The 15,835-nt window shown below is 37.1% G+C and overlaps 1 protein-coding gene across 3 annotated transcripts in view; it reads left to right on the forward strand.

Moving 5' to 3' along the window:
• Positions 1 to 15,835, forward strand: part of SVEP1 (sushi, von Willebrand factor type A, EGF and pentraxin domain containing 1) — a 179,725-nt gene that overhangs the window by 83,323 nt on the left and 80,567 nt on the right. For all 3 annotated transcript variants that reach the window (XM_044265156.1, XM_044265157.1, XM_044265158.1), the window contains 6 exons: positions 1 to 122; positions 1,650 to 1,758; positions 5,448 to 5,612; positions 6,148 to 6,381; positions 8,238 to 8,399; positions 10,045 to 10,206. In XM_044265156.1, coding sequence (XP_044121091.1) covers positions 1 to 122; positions 1,650 to 1,758; positions 5,448 to 5,612; positions 6,148 to 6,381; positions 8,238 to 8,399; positions 10,045 to 10,206 — 954 coding nt within the window. The remainder of the gene's footprint in view (positions 123 to 1,649; positions 1,759 to 5,447; positions 5,613 to 6,147; positions 6,382 to 8,237; positions 8,400 to 10,044; positions 10,207 to 15,835) is intronic.

Genomic DNA, 15,835 nt, shown 5'->3' on the forward strand with positions numbered 1-15,835 from the left:
TAAAACGTTTTGCAAATCACGGGTTCAAATCCTTTGAGATGCTATACAAAGCAACTCGCTGTGATGATACAGATCTGCTGAAGAAGTTTTCTGAAGCATTTGAGACGACCCTGGGGAAAATGGTATGTCCGCAGTATTTGTTGGATTTTAAAGGATGCTCTTGAGCTTTTCATAGCTCCTCAGGGTAACCTGCCACTGGAATTTCGTGTCCTAATGATTTCCCGCCTCTCTGTAATTCAAACTTGCTCCTAATAGTTAGGATTGCTTATAGGTTTTGGACTTCTGGAATGAATTATAAGTGAATCTTTATTAAAACATTTTTGAGTTTTTAAAAACATTCTGAGTCAGAAAGCCAGAGAAGCGTGGGGTCCATGTGGTTTGAAAATGTCTGCTTTGTTATTTAAAGTATGACAAAAATGCCATTGTAGACTGTATTTATTTTATGAGAGATAATTGAACATTGAAAGGACTTTCTTTTTCATGCATTTTTGTTTAGGACTTTTTCACTGTTTATAGGAAAGCAAAACAGTGTATTTAATTTGTGCTAAACATCTCGGAGAAAATGTGTTATATACATATTTGTATCCCTAACAGAGTAGGCAGCTTGGATTTTGGATAGATGCTAAGAGTAGATTCAGTGGTAGTAGGGTTGACGTCCAGTATGAGAGAAAGAGGGGAGTCAAGGAGGCAGTGTATGCAGGGACACAGATACACGAGTGGGTACACCCAGGGGTAGAAGTGTGTCAAAAGATCTTTTCTGACTTCTGTTTTCTCACAGAAAAAAAGATGCGGAGTGATCAGCTGTGAGAGTAAGGATGGGGGGAGGAGTTGTGAGGGTTTGGAAAGGGAGTTGATGGTAAAAAATCATTTTCTAGGAAAATGCAAATGAATGTGCTAAAGAAAGGTGGTAGGATTGGCAGGAAGCAGGATTGTGTTTTCTCTCAAGCTGTAATTAACCATGTGGGTGCACGTGTAAAGAAAGCAGAGCAATTAGCTTAACTAGGGTGATGGGTTCTGCAGACAGGCGGTGGAGATGGGTGCATGTGAAGGAGGGATTCCTGGTGATGAGCCATAGAATCTAAGATGGATGAACAAGGCGGTGGAGACATTGGATGAGAGACAGCGAAGAGGTGGTAGGGCCCATGGATTATAAATTTGATGAAGTCAAAGACTTCCGGGTGTAAGAGAGGGTGCAGTTATTGGTAATGATGGGGTCTGAGGGTTTGACCATGACTGCACTGAAGAAAGTAAGGCTGGAAGACTGGAGTAGAGGGGGAAAAGGAAGTGAGAAGCCAAGGTGATGGGAGATTCGCCAGATGGATATAGAAATCACCAAGAATGATAACAGCGACAGTTACTGGATATTCTTGGAATGAGGGGGTGATACAGAATAGGGAAAGGCTGTAGGTGGCTGCCGCACAGAGGGGCCATCTACTATGCAGCGAGCTTCAGGACTGTGAGGCCCTGAGGAGGGGCATGGGAGCGTGATCTGGAAATAGCAGGGAAGAGTGAGGAGGACAATTCCTCCACTGCCACATCCATGGTTTGAGAAAACTGAAAGGTTTGGAAAGACCAACAGAATTAAGGGCTTATCCAGAGCACACAGACGTGGAATTTACATTTCATACTCTTCCATATTTTATTTGCAGGTCCCATCGTTTTGTAGTGATGCTGAGGACATTGACTGCAGATTAGAGGACCTGACCAAAAAATATTGCCTCGAATACAATTATGACTATGAAAATGGCTTTGCAATTGGTAATTAATCTATGCAGTATTGAGATTGCAAGATTGATCTGCAAAATAATTTTTAAGTCCAGAATAGTGGGACAATCTAGAAAAATTAACTTAAAACCAAAACTCTTGAGATGATAAAAACTAAGAAAAATAAGTCACACTGTGTTGTGAAATTTTAATATTTATATGATATCTTAGAACAGTACTAAAGCCATTTTATATGGCATTCAATTTAAATTACAATTAAGCCATTATTTTAAAATAGTTACACTTGTAAAATACTCAGATTTCTCACACAGAATATATTAAGACTCAATCTGTTCAAGTCCAATATACCTTCTAATTTAATTTTCATTTTTTCTCCATATTATCTTTCAGCGTTTTTATTAAAGTTATTTCTAACTATGGTATATGACCTGTTTGCTGGTATAGCTGGTCATTTAGCTTACTGCCTTAATATTTCTGGAAGATTTCGTAGTCACCCTTGGGTCTTTCATTAATAACATCATCAACCTTTCCAGTAATTATTTTTGTCATTTTTATTGCATTATTATAAAACTGTATAACACTTCCAGAATAATGTTTTAAAAAATAATAATGATGGAGGCTCTTGGGTGGCTCAGTCAGTTAAGTGTCTGACCCTTGATTTCAGCTCAGGTTATGATCTCAGGCTTGGGAGATTGAGCCCTGTGCTGGGCTCCATGCTAGGCATGGAGCCTGCTTAAGCGTCTCTCTCCCTCTCCCCCTCTCCTTTTCTCTTTCCCTCTAAAAAAAAATAATGATGATAATAATAATAGTGATAACAAAATAGGGTCATAGTTAAGCACATATACTCTAAGACCAACTTCTTACAGCCAAATTCTTCCTCTATTAGCTATATGGTCTTGAGCAAGTTTGTGTATATATATATATGTGTATGTATATGTATTGTATATGTATTGAACTCATAGGACCATTTTCAGGATTCAATGAATAAGTACAAGTACACATAAAGTCCTTGGAAGGTTATCTGAGAGACGATATTAGTTGACATTACAGCAGACAGCCTTTTTCTTCCTGACACTAATCATATGTGTAATATTTGTAGTGACTTAGCATTTAGAGTGATGTTGACATTTGCTTTATAATTTTTAAATTTTAAAAATATTTTTGCATATATGTTTATTGCAAAAATTTGAAAAATGCTGAAACCCAGAGAATAAAATCAAGATAACCCACAATCCCATAAATAATTCTGTTAATATACTAACATATGTATTACTATGTATATTAACATATATACATATAACTATACATATTATGTATATGTGCCCATACTACTTTATAAACTTGAATTTTTAGGTAACATTATATTGAGGACATTTTTCTGTCACTAAATATTATATTTCAGTTTCAATGGCCACATATTACTTAATCAATCAATTTGACATAATTTATGTAAACAATTTTCTACTGGTAGCCTTTGGGTTTTTTCCCATTTTTAACTATTAAATAAAGCTTCTCAGTGAAAATTTTGGACATTAAAGTGTTAGATAGGAAAACATGAGATGCCAGTGGCAACAGAGTTGGCAGGAATATGTCTAGAATAACAGTGACCCTTCTGTCACACATGACACAAGTTTCCCCTCCCAAACTGTTGAAGTTTGAGTCTAAGAATGCACCTAGAGGGAGTCAGCTGGCATCAGAGGCTTTGAGATGGGTGATATTTGTCATCTAATAAGGATCAAAATGGTGGTTTGCTAGAATCCTATGTGGACACGTAGTACAATTGATCCTAAGAGATAAGCTTTCCTCCTTGAATGCCTTTACAGTAGAGAGTCACAAGATTGGTGTAATATTTCAAACAACACCTTGGCAAGTCATAATGTATGAAAAATAAAGGGTCAATAAATATATTAAAATGCTTTGACCTCATAATAGTCATGTAATTCCAATTAAAACTAAAATGAGATGCCCTTTTCGACCTGTCAGATTAACACATTCAAATAAGAATTATAATACCCAAAATTGGCAAGGGTATAAGGAAAGAAAATAATACTCCTATATCGTATGCAGGGGAGAGATTGGAGGGCAATCGGCAATATGTATCAAAAGATTAAAAATACTGAAACCCAGAAATCTAATTCTAAGAATATTTCTCAAGATAAAAATCACATCAGTTTGCAAAGATGTCCTACATTTCATAAATTCTAAGGTGTACATTTTTCATTTCGACATCTCTGAAATTGGAATATATCTTCTCTTTGATGGTGCCTTACATTTTATGAAATCCTCTATGCACAAGGGTGTTCTAGAATTTTGAAATAACCCAAAAGTCTGAAAATAGAAACCTGGTTAGTTTGTGGTATAGCCATAGAAGAGAATATTATGAGAAATGCCATAATATATCATTGAGAAAATTAGGGAAATATTACTAAGTAATATACACGTAGTATAATTATTTGTTAAAGGTATGGTATGGTTATTTCTGTTCCAGCGATTCATGTATCTGTGTATGCATAAACATATATGTGTGTGTTCATATATTCATAGAAGAAAATCTTGACTAAAATGTTATAGGCATTATTTCTATATGGTGGAATTGTAGGAAATCAAAAAAAGTTTTTGTCTTGGCTCATCTGTTTTTCTATAATGGCTACATAACACTTGCGGGAAGGATGTTTGCGTGAAAAACAAAAATATTTATTCTAGGTAATTTTAATAGCCAAAAGACGTAAATTAGACAAAAAAAATTTTTTAAGAGCTTATTTTCTTTAAAACCCAATTTAAATTTCATTTAAAAATCTTAAACTGCTTACATAGGTCAAGAGTCCTGTATAAATATAATTTGATATTTAAAGCTCATAATCATGCAAGAACGATATGCCCAGACCAATATTAGTATTATTTAATGAGGTTTTAGAACGAGTCAAACACTGAGCTAGATAATTGTCTCAATTATCCCCTAAACCTGTGAGGTGAGAAGAATGACCTCAACTTCTAAATGAAGAAACTGAGGTTCAGAAAGAGGAAAGTAACTTGACTGGAATTGTACACCCTCACACCCTACGTCCAGAAGCTACCAACTGAATCTATGTGAGTGGTCACAATGGCACAGGGGCATCTAGAGCAGACTCCGTGCTGAGCATGGACCCTGATGTGGGGATCCATCCCATGACACTGAGATCACAACCTTAGCTGAAACCCAAGAATCCATTGCTTAACTGACCATCAGGCACCCCTGCCCCTCTACCTTTAAAATATGATGCAGTATCCTGAATAAGCTTCACAAAAGGAAACCTGTTCATTTACATTGTTTATAAAGCTGATATTACAGTTAAAAAAAAAAAAGAATGGGGCAAACCCTGAAGGGAAATAGGAATTGATTAAAATTCTGAAAATTCCACACACACATCTTAATTTACCTCTAAAGCTAAGGTAATTAACTCATAACTCAAAGGGAAGAACGGCTTAAATGCCTAGGTAGCTCCAAAGGGACTTGTCTTTCTTCTCGTGCAATTCATTGGTAGTCTAAATCTAAAATGAAATGCGTAAAAATTACAATATAAGATTGTAGATGAGAAATATGAGATTCTAGATGAATCCCTGTATATAGTACATATGGGCAATTGAAGAAATAGGGGGCGATTTGACTTGTGGCTTAAGATTCAGACCTAAATGCCGATAAAGAGGCAACTGTAGAATCTTGTTTCTCTGCCCCAACTGTCCAGGACCTGGTGGTTGGGGCGCAGCTAACAGGCTGGATTACTCTTACGATGACTTCTTGGACTCTGTGCAAGAAACACCCACAGGTGTCGGCAAAGCCAGATCTTCACGAATTAGAAGAAGTGCCCCATTATCGAACCACAAAATTAAGTTAGTTTTTAACATCACAGGTAAGGAGAGACTGTTTGAAAAAAAAATATCATGTGATGTTCTTGGTGGGAGACCTATTTTGCAAATTTACCATTTGTCATCATTCTTAGGAAAGAGTCCTGGAACTGATAATGAGGGAGAACGCAATCACCCAAGTTTTGTCATTTTTTGCAATTCAGTATCACAGATGTATTTTATGATTCTCGCAGCAACAGACATCCTGCTTTGTACTCATCTTGGCATGACACACTAAGGCATGTTTTTAAAAAGCAAGAATTTACAGAAAGTTATACATGCTGTAAGGAAGAACTTCACAAAAAGGTGATGTAGATCCAGCACATAAGAGAAGGAGTAAAACAAATTGCATTGTTCTTAGTATCACCCCTATACTAGTTGCTCAATAAGTAGTGGTTGAGTGTCAGTTTATTTTTCCTGGAAAATTTTTAATATGCCAATTCTTTTTGGTTAAAAAAAAAAAAGACACTAACTACGAATGGTTTTCTGAAACACCATGTTGTGTGTGTTATGTTTTATTTCGTCTTGTTTTTATCTCAGCTAGTGTGCCATTGCCCGATGAAAGAAATGATACCCTCGAGCTGGAAAATCAGCAACGACTCATTAAGACTTTGGAAACCATTACAAATCAACTGGAAAGGACCCTCAGTCAGGAGCCCATGTATTCCTTCCAGCTTTCATCTGAAATTCTGGTAGCCGACAGCAATTCGTTAGAGACAGAAAAGGCTTTCCTTTTCTGCAGACCAGGCTCGGTGCTGAGAGGGCGTATGTGTGGTAAGACTTTTCCCTGAAAAATAAAAAATTATCTGGCTCATAGTGGGTCAAATGAGATGAGTAGAGCCGCCTTACAACTACACTAGGGTATTGAAATGAAACATTGCGCGAATGTCGTGTGGTGGTTGTTCTTATTATTTTGTCTCAGGAATCTAAGTAACCACCATTGTTCAGGACAAGAAAACTATTTCAGGTAAGGGACTCAGATCTTGGTTTTATTTCTAGCACTTTAGAGCTCACAACTTTCAGCAGCATCTCCAGTGATAAAGACTGATCCTTTTTGACCACTTCCATAGGCAGGCTGAGCCCCTCTCTTGTTTAATTCTGTTTAGCAACTCTGTGAAGTGCTATTACTATTAAGCCCATTTTACAGATGGCAGAACTGAAGCCAGAGAGGCGAGGAGCTTACTCAGGAAGTCTTACCTATTAAGACAGTAGGTGGGGTAGCTAAGATTTCCAGCTTAGTAGCCAGTGCCCAGTTCACATGGTATAACATCAGCCACTTTAAGGTGTAGCATTCAGTGGCATTTAGCACATTCATGATGCTGATCAACCACCACCAAACCATCACCACGGCCAAAACCTTCTCACCACCTCCAGAGGAGATCCCCGTTAACCAGTAAGCAGCCACTCCTCATTCTCCTCATCCACAGCCCCTTAACGTTTAACCCAGACTGCCACAATCTGGACCAATTCCAGCCCGTTTCCCAAGTAAGTCGTGGTTTATAGATACGGGAGACTCCTCTAACCAAACTACACTCAACTGAACCAAATGGTGTGAGTCTGGTGTCCCTCTGGAGGTGTGGGATCTCCCCCCTTGCTTGGAAAACCTTCTTCAACAGTACTTCTTGCTATTCCTAGAGCTCATTTGGGTGGCTTGTTTCCTCCCTACGTTGTAAGTAAAAATTAGGAATCATCTTGGTCAGTGTTCCATGTTTCTCTGTCTGGCCTTCAGACCACCTGTGTCAGCATCCCCTGAAGGGCTTACCAAAATGCATCCTGATTCGGGCCCCAGCCCAGGACTAATACATCTGATACTTTGGGGGGCAGGGCCTTGGCATCTGAATTTTTAGTAAGTTTCCACATAAGTCTTACATACTTTATCATCAGAATCATACGTGCTGATTTCAAGTACCCTCTCTGTACCAACACTAACTTTGCTCGCATCCTTTCTGTGGGTTTAACATTCCACTTTGGTCTCAGAAATCCTGAGTCACTTCAAGCCTGCCAAGTAGTAGACCAAATCTCCAAGGAAGGAAGGTACTAAAATTGGCCTGTTTCCTCAGAACCCCTGGGTCTCGGGATGTCTCAGACTTGCCTTCAGTGGACAGTAATTCCTATAAGCAGAGACAAGGCTCTACTTAACTCTCCTGGTTCAGACTCAGAACCTTCGGCTGGTTTTGTTTCTAGAAATGAGGCTATAATAGACAAGCAGTCAGTTTCATACGGGAACTATTCAGAAGAATCACTAAGAAACTGTTTTTCCTATCTTGAAGCCTCAAATTAATCTGATGTTCATTGTTTTATTCCTTCTCTACAGCAAACTTTTTTCTTTGTTAGCTGTGTATTTCCCAGGACTATCTGGTTTCATCCATGCTTTAAAGCTCCTATCATACAAGCCTTAATCTCGGTCAATAAGGATTTGCATTTTCTTAAAAAGAATCTTACTGTTTGTTTCTAGGAATACATTTCTGGAAGGTTTATCTTGTGAGGAAACCTCTGACAGTAAGATTTAACATAGAAACGAAAGTACTTGGAAGCAGGCTTTATTATTTTCATGTCTTTAGGAAGAAGGAAATTAAATGTGTTCTGTTTCTATAGTTTACTGGTTTCAGTGTTTTCTGTTTTCTTTTCAGTCAATTGCCCTTTGGGAACTTATTATTCTCTGGAGCATTCTGTCTGTGAAAGCTGCTTGCTTGGATTCTATCAGGATGAAGAAGGGCAGCTTGAGTGCAAACCCTGTCCAGCTGGAACTTACACCGAGTATCTCCATTCAAGAAGCATCTTGGAATGCAAAGGTAATGACCTAGTGCACATTTTGACAAGAGGCCTGAATTTTGTCTTCACTTATGAAGTCTAAATGGCAAATAGGATGAAATAAAAGCATCACTATAAGCAATTGCATTGATTGATTTTTTCTTTTAGTTTTAAATTATTATCTCAGTGTTTCCCTCACATTAAAGAAGTCTATTCCCCCCCCCCACACCTTTGGCACATTCTGTTGCACTAAGTCAAACTCCACTGCCAATAATTCTAACCCACATTTAAAAAAAAATATTTATTTAATGATTTATTTGAGAGAGAGAGAAAAAGAAAGCACACAGAAGTGGGAGGGCCAGAGGGAGAAAGAGAATCTCAAGCAGACTCCATGCTGATCATGGAGTCTGACCTGAGGTTTGATCCCACAACCCTGATTTCATGACCCGAGCAGAAATCAAGAGTCAAATGCTTAACTGACTGCACCACTCAGGCACCTCAATTCTAATCTGCATTTATCAAGTAATGTAGTTTTTTTTTTAAAATCAACTCTCAAATTAATTGGTGGAAAGTACTTTCATAACACTTAGCAACCATGAGTTTGCTTTAATAATTTTTTTTGTGAGAATAGTATTTGATAACAATGAGATCAACTCTCCATTTATTTGGAAATTAATAACTATAAGTACACATGCATGTATTCTTGCTCCTAAAATACTCAATACTTTCAAAACATTTGATTATCATTCTCAATAAACATTTCTGATGGAAACGTTTTCTTTCATGATTAAAGTTACAATAAGATATACCTGAGGGGCACCTGACTGTCTCCGTCACGAGAGCATGGACTATTCATCTTGGGGTCATGAGCTTGAGCCCCATGTTGGGTATAAAGATGACTTTAATAAATAAACAAACAAACTTTTAAAAAAGAGATACACCTCAAAGAGGGAATTTCAGAACTATGCAAATGTTGCTGTTGTTGCAAATGTAGATGTGATTGCTTAATGACAGTTACAAACTTGAGAGCCTTGCTAGCTGTTAGTAGAAGTGCACTAAAAATGCTGACATTGAGCATCATTTGGAGAACAAGGGCAAAAGGAGAGTAGTGCCCTGGGGGTTGAGGATTCCGGCCCTCGTCCTGCTCTTCCACAGAACCATTGCTATGAATCTTAAAAAGTTGCTTATCTCCCTGGGCCTCATGCTAAGACTACTTTTACTTTTTACTCCGCCAGCCCTCCGATGGGGTCTGTAGGAGGAGGACAGAAGTCCAATTTGTAGAGCGACGAAGGTGCCTTATAGTTAGTTAATGAGGCTCTCACCCAACTTAAGGTTTTGTTTCCATTACTCCAGAGAACTGAGTGCAAGCTGAGAACTTATACAAGTTCCCCTGTATACAGCTTGTTCTTGTGACAATACCTTTCTGAGGTGAAATTTCTAACTTCACTCAGAAACCATTTATCGACACTTTCGTAATAACGAAGTTTTGTAATAATGAAAGTGACTGGAAATCAGTCTAAAATTTATTAGGACTGAGAAGCAGGCAGCAGTCTAAAATACAATCTTTATGCTTAGAGTTCTTTGTCTCCTAGATGAATTAAAATGCAGAAAACCCTCTCCCAGCCAGTGTTAGTTTTGTATAGCTTAATGTCATCATTCTTAACCATGGTCCATTTTTCTTTTCAGCTCAGTGCAAGCAAGGCACCTACTCATCAAACGGACTTGAGACTTGTGAATCGTGTCCCCTGGGCAGTTACCAGCCAGCATTTGGTTCCCGGAGCTGCCTCTCATGCCCAGAAAACACTTCCACTGTGAAGAGAGGAGCCGTGAACATTTCTGCTTGTGGAGGTTATCAAAGCCTTAGACGCTGATATTTCTTCTAACCCCGTAGATTCTATGCATGGAGGAGTGGAATATTTTCAGCAAAACCATGTATCTCCTGTATGCAAAGAATGTAAATAACTGTCTTTTCATGGAGAGTTTCCATGTACTCAGCCAGTCAACGCTTAAGTGTAAACACTCCCAAGATAAACACTGCGTTAGTGCCTTTAGGAACACAAAAAAGGACAGGACTTGGTGCTAGTATTCAACATTAATAAACACATGGCTTCATGATATGGTAGAAGCGCATCTCACCTGGGAACTTGGTCTCTTCCTTTCTAAAGTGAGGTCCTGTCTCAGGTTCCTTGAAACTCTAAAAAGACATTTTATGAATTACGATTTTCATTTCCTACAGTTTGCAGGGTTTGTGAGTGGCTGTCCCCTTTTGGCTTCCCTTTGGAATGATCTGTACATTTACCTCAGCATTTTTAAAATGCTAAAGCCCAGTCTCCACTCCCAGATGTTCTGACTTAACTTGTCTGGTTTTCTTTTTAAGTTCCCCTCTGGAGATTCTAAAGTAACAGGATAAGTTGAGTATGACTAATTTCAGATCTAAAATGTCAGCACGAAGGGTTAAAAACACAGATTGCTGGGCCCCAACCCTGGAGTGTTTAAGCGGGCAGGTCTGGTGTGGGGCCCGAGAATGTACATTTCTAACCAGTTCGCTAGAGATGCTGCTTCTGCTTGGTCCAGGGACCATATGTTGAGAACTACAATAGACAAAAAAAAGATTAGAATTTCAATTTTCAAATATTTCTAACATCCCTACTAAGTACAGTTTTCCAGGGCAGTGAAGGTTAGACGATGTAAACAAAATAAAAAGATGAAAGCTTAAAATGGCCTTGAAATTCGGGTTGAGAGTCAAGGTCATCCTGCTGCCAGGAGTGCCAAATTCCACTTACTTTGCAAAGTCAATGGAACTCGATTAAAAATAAAAAGCTGTTGGCCTACCCCTGCTATATCACTGGGAACAGAACAAACATGCTGGCTGAAACATGACTTTTTAAAAATTACGTATCCTCCACTTCCTCTGCACGCTTATTTAAAAACCTAAGGTCTATGGCTATCTGAAAATTAGAAAACTGTTCCCTTATTGAAAAGCAATGTTTTTAAGAAACCAATCTGTTGGCTCCCCATTTCTTTCAAGCTGCACACACACACACACACACACACACAGCCTCATTGTACTCCCCCCCGTCATTTATACCTGTGCATCCAGTTAAAAACAAATTCCCAGAAAACAACTGTGTAGGACATTTTTGTATGATCCTGGGAGGAGAGTGTCCAGCATTGCATCTTGGGAGATATAGTCCTTGTAAATGAGTGCTGTAGGGAGAAAATGGGGAAGACTACTATGATTACAGTTTTTATATACTCCACCTGTTTAAATTATCTCAATGTAGTAGGATCACAGTAGGTAAAAGTTTGAGGAATCAGGCAAGCAGTAGTCATTAACCTGATGTTTCACTGAAGAGAAGATATTTAACTAAGACCTGATTGAAAGTCATAAACCATGTCTACTGTGTAATACCAAGTTTGAGGGTTTTTTTTTTTAAATTAAAAGGCAAATAAGGCTCCACATTACGGTTGAAATAAACCTACCAGAGACTCTTATTATGTCAATATACAGACAAAATTTTGAATTCTGGAAGAAAGTCTGTAGTGAAAATTCTTTCTCTTTCTCTTCCTCCAACCACAAAAGTAACTAGGATTTTACAGTAAAACAAATTCATAATTGATGATTTTCCCCTTTAGCTTCCCAAATTAGCCTTGAGGTTTGTTTAATACCAAATTACTCCAATTAAGTAATTCTGATTCCCAGAAAGTCTTTAAACTTCTGGTAACTGCTGTATTTCTCCTAATATATTCCCAGCACAAGTTTAACCACATTTTCTTGTCATGAGTGAATTGGAAACAGCAGCACTCAGCACTCTCTCCTGTGGTATTGAATAAATACCATTTCACTTTAAATGTGTATGTATCTGTGTGTACACATATACGTATAAGGGACTGTCTAAAACAGTCCCTTATATATTTTCTTAGTTCTATTTATTTTCTGAAATTTTTCCTAGCTTTAAACTTCCTTCCTTCCTTTTGTTTTTCTTTGTAGTGATTTATTTTTATGTGTATGTTTATGGTTTACCTCACTTTTTACTAAGGTATCACTTTTTGCATTGTTTAGCATGTGGAACTTTAATCAACACAGCTGCTATATTTAAGTTTGTTTCTATATTAAAGTAATATATATTTCATGCCTTTCATCTTTTATCACTACTTAGGATATTAAATCTCTGTGGGTCTGTGGTGATAAACTCAAGAGTCTGAAATCTTTTGTTTTATTTTAATTAATTAATTAATTAGAGAGGGAGAGCAGGGGCAGAGGGAGAGAGAGAGAATCTCAAGCAGATTCCCCGCTGAGTGAGGAGGTAGTACGGGGCTCGATCTCACAACCCTGGATTATGATCTGAGCTGAAGTTGAGTCAGATGCTTAATCAACTGAACCATACCGGCATCCTAGAAATTTTTCATTTTTTAAAATGACTTTTATCCAAAAGATAAGTCCCACAAATTATTTTTTGGTGATGGTATTGTTTATACCTGGTCCTGTAGGAAAAGGAAAGATAATTGCTGAGCCAAGATGGCATCTCTTACCCTAACCCTATAGGATGAAGTTAAAAAGAGGCTTAGGATGAGAGTCTCTGACCTTTGAATTTGTCTTAGGAAACCTGTTGGAAAAGGCAAAATTCACTATATGTTATCTTTAACACTGTCAGGTAACAGATATGTGAGATTACATTTTTCCCGGCCATTTCAAGGCACTATTTTTAATCCTATTTTAATATCCTTTTTGGAATACTTAGATTTCTCCCTCTCTCTCATGAGTGGAAGAAGTTAAAAGGATTTTGTACCATTTTTATTGACTCAGAAACCATAGTTTCTTTGGTCAAGATTCAAAATGAAACTTTCTCCCCTCTCTTCTTAGGAAATTAGACCATCAGGAACTGCCCCTGTATATGTGCATCTCTGTGTATTTAATACATATTATACACTACAGATAATGCTATTATTATTTGTGGTATGTTATATTTACACATACATATGCTCTATGTGACTGTGTATATTTACTGCATATGTAAATTTTCTGTATGTGTAAATCATGCATTAAGTATTGATTGTCCACTCCCAGAAAGTATATTTCTGATGACAGCTATCTGCCCTTGGAATATAATTTAAGCTAATTTTCACATAAAAATTTATATTTTCTATGTCAAAACACAAAGTATAGACATTACAACATAGTGTTCACTAACCACCTTGATGATTTTTAATCTTAAGATTTTATTATTACTTATTAGCATAATTTTGGCATTCTGACAGTTTTCTAGGGGCATAGTCTTTTTCTCTTTTTGAGAGAGGTTGTGCTGAAAAAATTGTATGTGCAAAACAGTTTAATTCATCATAGCATCTTGGTTTCACTGACAGATTTTGTATTTTTAACCTTATTATACACACACTCATAGATACTCTCTCAAACCAAAGTTTTATGCCTTTACCAGTAGAAAATCTATGCTTCCAGTTAACTACTTTAATTAGCTGTTGGGAGTTACCTTTTCCTACTAGGTAATCATTTTTTTTGAAACTTGAGATTCAGAAAAACCATTTTAAACTCAGCAACTTAGAGTATGTTTGTGCAAAACCTTGTCTGGAACTCTGAAATCTAACAATGAAGAATGGGTTAATTTATTGTTAGTGAAACAAATATACTTACAAAGTTTTAGGGGCACCTGGGTGACTCAGTTGGTTAAGCGTCTGCCTTCCACTCAGATGATGATCTTGGGATGATCTTGGGTCCTGGGATCAAGCCCCAGGTAGGGCTCCCTGCTCAGTGGGCTTCGCCCTCTCCCTCTGCCTCTCCCCCTGCTTGTGTGCTCTCTCTCTTTCTTAAATAAATAAAATCTTTTAAAAAGTGTTTTTAAGAAAATTTTAATATAACAAATATTTTTGCTATAGCAAGTACCTTGATTATAACAAGTATGACAAGTATCTTGTTTGACCAAGATACTTACAGTTTAAAGTTTTAATGTAACAAATGTAACCAGAAGAAATAACGTTTTTCTAAATAAGCATTAATATCTATGATATCTTCTGCCATCTCTTGATTTGACTCCTGACTTTTTGTCAGTGATATAAAAGAGCACTTTTTTTTTTAAAGATTTTATTTACTTATTTGACAGAGAGAGATCACAAGTAGAGAGGCAGGCAGAGAGAGAGAGGGAAGCGGGCTCTCTGCTCAGCAGGGTTGAGCGATGCGATGCGGGGCTCGATCCCAGGACCCTGAGATCATGACCTGAGCCGAAGGCAGCGGCTTAACCCACTGAGCCACCCAGGTGCCCCTAAAAGAGCACTTTTGCAAAAGATGTGGCTGCCTATTTTTGCTTAAAAACTTTGATCTAAACATCTTGAGATTACCACAAATGCCTTATTGTTTATTTAATGTTTACGGTCATACCCCCCCCCAAAAAAGATGCCATTATTTGGACTATCCTGCTCTGTTGAGCCTTGAGTGCATTTCTAAATTTTTCAGCCATATTGCTAATCATTTCTGCCAAACTAATTTTTATTAAAAATCCAAAGCCTACACGATAAATATGCCAAGATTCCCAAATAGCTACTTCTTTGTGTTCTATCTTCTATGTTTAAATTTATGCAGACAAGTCTTAACAGTTTTAGTGGTTTTCTCCATCATAGTGGTTTAAGGGCTCATGTAGATGACACCAGTTCGCACAAGGAAAAGAACATGCCGAATTCATCTTTGGGTCACAGTCTAAAATCCCAGCCCAGAGATGTAGTCATGACTGGTCTGCCTCACTGTAGCTCTGCAGATGCAACCAAAATTTATCAAAGAAAATTCAGGTTCATGTTCTGTTTGAAGCTATTTCTTGTTTGGCTAATATTCTACCAATTATTAGCAAGAGAATTTCAGATTTGATTAAATCACAGTATTCTACTGGATGTTGTTAATAAAAAGCATGTCTAATACAAAATAATATTAAAAGGTTTAAAAGTTAAAAAAAAAAAGGCCCTCTTCCCCATACAGAAGAGATAACAATATAGAAGAAATAAAATTTTTGACAAACATGAAAAAAAACTTAATTTATCATGGAAATGCAAGTTAAAATAACAGTGCAATTCCATTTTTCACTTTCAAATTGAAAAAAACACATTTAAATGATCATTATCAGTAATAAGTATGCAGTAAGAGTAATTCCATACATTACTAATGGGCCTATAAGTCAGAACCATTTTTATTTATTTATTTTTTGATTATTTGACATATATTATTGGCTTTAAGTTTTCCATCATCATTTTTTTTAAAGTTTTCCATCATCTTTAGATCTATAGATTCAACTACTCATATTCATCATTCAAATTCAACTGTTATTCCTAGGAAATAATCAGTTTTTTATAGGGTTTATGCAGAAAATTTTATGCTCAGCATTATTTAAAATAGCTAACAAATACAAACACCTAAATGTCCAGTAGTAGAGGAAATGTTAGCTCAATCATGTCCTGTCACTGGCATGCAATATTTTCT

Source organism: Neovison vison, chromosome 9 (assembly GCF_020171115.1).
Source record: "Neovison vison isolate M4711 chromosome 9, ASM_NN_V1, whole genome shotgun sequence".
Taxonomy (NCBI): domain Eukaryota; kingdom Metazoa; phylum Chordata; class Mammalia; order Carnivora; family Mustelidae; genus Neogale; species Neogale vison.